The sequence below is a fragment of the Agrilus planipennis genome, unplaced genomic scaffold (genome assembly GCF_000699045.2).
Source record: "Agrilus planipennis isolate EAB-ADULT unplaced genomic scaffold, Apla_2.0 scaffold27, whole genome shotgun sequence".
Classification (NCBI taxonomy): domain Eukaryota; kingdom Metazoa; phylum Arthropoda; class Insecta; order Coleoptera; family Buprestidae; genus Agrilus; species Agrilus planipennis.
Genome location: NW_020439094.1, coordinates 649,763 through 655,821, shown reverse-complemented (window position 1 = coordinate 655,821; position 6,059 = coordinate 649,763). Strand labels below are relative to the sequence as shown.

General features: G+C 32.5%; 1 protein-coding gene across 1 annotated transcript; it reads right to left on the bottom strand.

Moving 5' to 3' along the window:
* Positions 1 to 447: 447 nt before the first annotated feature.
* On the bottom strand, positions 448 to 2,150 carry LOC108735371 (pupal cuticle protein C1B-like). Its single transcript, XM_025977447.1, has 2 exons — positions 2,116 to 2,150; positions 448 to 784 (listed from the first exon to the last, which is right to left on the bottom strand). The coding sequence occupies exons 1-2, from the start codon at positions 2,122 to 2,124 to the stop codon at positions 527 to 529; spliced, it is 267 nt and encodes an 88-aa protein (XP_025833232.1). The 5' UTR covers positions 2,125 to 2,150; the 3' UTR covers positions 448 to 526.
* Positions 2,151 to 6,059: the final 3,909 nt, after the last annotated feature.

Here is a 6,059-nt window from a genome sequence, read left to right as displayed (position 1 = left end):
TACAGGAACTGGATTACAATTTTTTCACCCGCGAATAGTGAAAACGCGAATAAGGAAACCGTGAATAAGGAACTTTTACTGTATTACATGTTTATCCAGTATTGAAAGGTTCCATAATAAAAGCAAAAGATCTAACAAAGTCACAATTCTTACGGTTTTAATTGCTTAAAAACAAATACAATGCTCAATTGGAGTTGAATTATGTATTTGTCATCTATACACTACCATTCAAGTCATGGTGCAGACAGTTTGCTATTAAATGACAATATCTACTGATTCTACCTCAAAGTTGTGATGCTATTGGGGCCTTTTACAAAATACGTTCGCAAATAAGGGAAAGGAGGGGTAAAATAATAAAACATATTTTATGGACTGTCCCATTGGTATTTTAATCCAAACAAGTCGAAAAAAAGAGAGGGTTCGAATAGTAGAATGTAAACAAGCAAGTAATGTAACTGTCAACATTTATTTACAAAACGGAAATTTAGTACAAAAGGGCTCAGTTTCGCATATTTTTATAATGAAATTACCAAACGTAGTGGTCACCGGCGTAGCCGTATGAGTAAGGGTAAGAAGAGTAAGATACAACGGGGGCGCTGTAGGAAGAGTAGCTGACTGGAACTGCGTAAGAAACCGGAGCCGAATAAGATACTGCTGGAGCAGAAGCGGCATAAACGTAGGGCACGGCTGGTACTGAGTAGGCGGCAACACCGGAAGGCTTGGGATCAGCTTTCGGAGAGGGAATGGCAAAGGCAAAAGCCAGGACGGCGGCGAAAATGATCATCTGCAAAGAGATCATTATTTTTTATAGACCTGAAAGAATGTTGCACCTGTCTTATATTTACTAAAGCAAACATATTCATTTATTCCGTATTAGTGAAGGTCGTGGTCGATGAGAAGATCCAGTTTTTATAAAAACGTATTATGTTGCATTGCAAATGGATTAAAACGACAAGTACCTACCTGTAGGTACTAACCGAAAGTGTACTTATTACATTTCTGCACGATAATATCTGCATTACGGACTGAAGCAACAATATTACAGGAGGCGCAGATGTTGTAGAATATTGCTCAATAATAAATAAACACAAAATCATCTTTTTATAAAATATTACCAAGTATAAGATAACTGAAGTGAAACAAATTTACATAAAATCTTTTCATGTTACGATAACATTATCTTAAAACAGTTATTTGGTAATCTAAAATGAAATAGTATTATCGAAAATTAAATGAATAATTTAAAAAAAAGGCACAATCTAATTATATTTCGTATTCTACGACTTACTGCTTTCAATTTAAGATCTGTAAATACTATAATACAACTAAGTTTACATTAGGCATTATTAACTATCAATTTAAAAAAAATAAAAAGTTTTGTAAATAATCAAAAATTAAAAAAGGATTTGGAGAGCATTGTAGTAGTACATAGGTNGGTTCAAAAAACGTAAGTTATAACATTTATAGTAACAAGTAGTAAAATTCTTAAGAGATTTGTTTTAACCAGATGTTAATTAACTTGTAATTCTCTTAAAAACGGATTAATAACATCACACTCTGATTTGTGACGTTTCGTCAGCTACTTATTGTTGACTTCTTCATGCAAAAGTAATATGTGATAAAGTGATGGATACATAGTCTTAATAATAGACAATGTATTTACCCCAAAACTTGTACATGCTTATAGTTATAAAATAATTTTTATTTATTGACATATCCATTTATCTATTACGTATTATTTTTACCTGAATAGGTCAACAATAAATAGTTATATATCGATATCGATACCAAATTTTTATTTTTATTTTGTGTAATTAGTGCAAGAAATCAACCAAATAATTGTTGGTTGGAGATGATAATTAGCAATTGAAGTTTTAATAAAAAAACATTATTACATTATAATAAAAAATTGAAGATTTCAATCATGCGGATTAACGAAACGTCGGATAACAAAATTCTTACAATGTTATTATCTGAAAATCAACGAATTTAAATTCTATATTTACTGTTCAAATAAAATCAATTCTGCAATTATAATAAAACTAAATACTAAATACTAATACAATTAAATTGAACAAACTCCTAAATGTATAATATATGTTTAAGTGCACTTACCGATTTCATCTTGACTTTGTTTGTTTTCTTTGATCGCACAAAATTAAATTATGATTTAAAAATTTCACCACGGTGTTTATATATACGAAAACAAGGAACTAGATAAGTAATTGGTGGGGTCGAATAAACCGTAGGTGTGGCTGAAAATTTTTGCTTTGAAAATGCTCGAAATAGAAAAAAATAATTCACCATCATAAGTTTGTCGTGACCTCTCCTGAAGTAGTAAATTATAATCTGTCTCATAGTTTATGGGTGTAATTTGTATATGTAGACATTTTGGAGATTTTATACAAGTTATTTAAATGTATGCAAATAGACGAATTATTAAATTGTAAATAGAGTACTCCTGAACTATTTTCTAGACCTTATGATGGTGTCACATCCTTTTCATAAAAAGACATTGACGCAAAATCACATTAGGTAATGACAAATGATGACTTCACATTTTTTTAATAATACCCATAATTAATATAAATCATGTTTTTTATACCTAAGTGTTTCAAAACTTACTAACAAGTTGAAAAGTTATAATCGTCTTGTAATATACGTGCAATTACCTGACTGTCAAACAAACAATTTTCGTTAATAAGTAATGTAAGATATTAAAACTTTTTGCTTCAAAAATAATTTATTTTATAGGTTTTTTTACAATATTCACTTCTAATTTAATTAAACTGACGGTTGGCAAGATTTATCATTCTATTACAAGCAGAGTGTAATGACAATTCACATGCTCATTGTACCTTAATACAATTTCGTGATTGATGATCTCGGAACTGATCAGTGAACACTAAAACATAAACAAAGTCCCTAGACAAAAATTTTCACTCTCTCCAGTCTCTCAGAGTCTTTCAGCGTCTCTGAGAGCGTCTCTCACAGTCTTTTACAGTCTCTCAGTTATTGCCTAGGTGTTTTTATGGATCTCTCACAGTCTCTGTATGAGAGACTCTAACGATAAAATTGCCAATTCAGAGATTCGAGTGTCTCCCAGAGAGACTGAATGATTAAAACTGAAACTCTCGTAAAAAGACTGGGATCTCTGAAATATGTTGAAATTTTAACCATGTCTATCGAGACACCACTTATTGAGAGATTCGAGTCTCTCGTTCAGAGATTCCAGCCTCTCGTTCAGAGACGGGATACGAAATGAGGATCTCTATGAGCGACTCGAGTCTCTCGTTTAGAGACGCTAAACGGTTTTTTTGACAGTCTCTTGAGAGTCTCTCTCAGCGACACCAGAGAGACTCGATGAGAGAAGGAGACTCGAGTCTCGCTTTCAGAGACTCGAGTCAGAGCTGTTTTCAACAACTTGGCTTGTCGTATGCAACGGCTTTGAGTATTTTATGAAAGAAATTGAATTTTAAAGCATACAAATTAATCCGTTTCAAGAATTAATGTCGATGAACGTTCCAGTTGGTCATCGTCAACCGTTTGATGTGATTTATGGGTTGATGGAAGTAGTTAGAACAGTTATTTCGCTCTTCAGCCCGGTAAATTGGAATAATAGACTTTCGTTTGGTACTACGGAATGCCCTATGTCTACATATATATAGTAGAAAACCTGGCTATCACTACATAGTATAAAACAGTCGCTTTTCCGCTGTCTGTCCCTATGTATGCTTAAATCTTTAAAACTACGCAACGGATTTTGATGCGGTTTTTGTTAAAGATAGAGTGATCCAAGAGGAAGGTTTATACGTATAATACATGCATAATATAGCAGAGAAATACTGATAATTTTAGAGGTTTCTAATGTGATGTCGTAAATAAACACATTTTTTGCGCTTACATTGCAAACGCTGGCTGAACCCTACGAGATAGATCAAAATAATATACTACAATATTGTACATCTTAAAAGGGTCTACAAAAAAGTCCGCGATGGTATATGTCTATCTCTTAGGGATAACCCACAATAACCATTTTTATCCTTTACTTTTTATGAGAAATAATGACTTATTTACGAAGCGATTGTAGGCAATACAGCATTAATTCTTATCCAATTAAGTACCTTAAATACATTGTGCATTTAATATAGATCAATATGGCCCTTTACAGCATGTAATTTAAATGAATATTTTCGAAGATATTACAGATTTAAAATGCAGGGACATAGCGGTTGCGGCGGTACCGGCCGGGAGGCCGGTTTGTATTGTCTAATGACAAAAAAACTGTGAATGTTGTATATAAAGACATTCTGTAGTATATTTAGTATGTTCAGGGGGTATCTTTTGAAGATTTCCCCTTTTCGATAATAATCTAAACAAAACAAAAATATATTTAGTATCGGCATTGCACCCGTGCGAAGCTGGGGCGGGTTACTAGTATACAATAAAGGGATTGGAAGCTAACATTATTCAAATCATTCACCTAATATCACCCGAAATGTTCGAACGGCCTGTAGAAAATTGGAAGCTCAAAATGGACCAGGATAGCCGCATTACATTTGAAAGAAATAATATTTACAGGATAAATGCAATTAAAATTGTACGTTTGGAGCGTGGCGCTGTACGGGTACGAAACACGAATGGTGGGCGCGACAGAAATTTAGTGTTACGGGCCAATGATGAGGATACCGTGGATAGAGAAGGTTAAAAATGAAGAGAAATTAGAAAGAATAGGAGAACAGATGACTCTATGGAATTCAATAAGAAATAGCCGAGATAGGTTGGTAGGACGCCTTCTCAGGCATGAAGGTCTAGACAGAGACATATTGGAGGCAGAAACGAAAGTTAGGAGGGGTAGATGTAAACGTACATTAGATTACTGTTCGCAAATAGTTAAGGATGTGGATTGTTCTAGTTTTGGGAAAATGCGAAGATTAGCTCAGGATAGGAAAGAGTGGAGGTGCGTGTCCAACCATTCTTATGACTGACGACCTTAGGATGATGATTGTGATGAAATGCAATAAATATATTGAGTATAGAAAGTTATACTGTTTAAATTTATGAATATATATTTATAACTTTTACTACTACAGACAATGTTACCGAAGGTATATTGCGAAATATGTAGGTATAAATGAAATAATTGGGCCTACTGTGAATTATATTGAACTCTACTGATCGCAACCCTTTTCACTCTGTATTGTGAAAATTTGCTAAGCCTATAGCATGGTCAATTTATTTGGATTACTAAATTACAAAACTAATTACATCATGCCTCATCTTAAATGACTTTTTACACTTAGTTATGTCCGATTTCTCTAATAATCACTTACATGCTTGGTAAAACTTTTGACACATGGGAATTGTTGGTAGGTAAAGTTCAGTCATTCTTTCATCTATTCTAGAAATGTTTTCCTGCATAACGAAACAGTAATTTTTCTTTATAAAGTAGAGAATATAAATAAACATATTACATTATATCAAATAAAAACTGTTGCAACCTTGATGCGTGTGTTATTTTTGTTCTAACGTATATCTGTTACACGCCATTTCCATTTTCCTTCTTCCTTTTAAAACTTTTTATAAGCATAAACAAAAGAACTTTAGTCCTAAAGTAGGTCGTAGGTTAATATGTTCATTTATTTTTTAAGAAGAATAAGAAGAAGGAGCTTAATGCTCCTACGAACTCCGAAAATAGACAAGAAACTGCTTTCATGAGAATCTTAAGTATTCAATAAATTGTCCCCAAATTGGTGTTCACATTTTGGGAATGTTCAGGCTGATGTTTAGTACTGAAGTAATTGTTTCCTGTAGGTGTTAAACAGAAAAGAATGTTAAGTACCTACCTTTTTCAATTTGTCCTCTTTATTTATTAAATATGTGCTACGTTTACGTACTTTTTCCATTAAAAAAAGTTATTTAAGAGAAACCGATGTCAGACAATTTTATTAAATATATCTGAATACATTAAAATGTAAAATATAAAATTAAAAACAAATATTGTACAAAAAAATATAAAATTTTTAACTTTTCCTTTGTTGCATCTTTACAATACTATA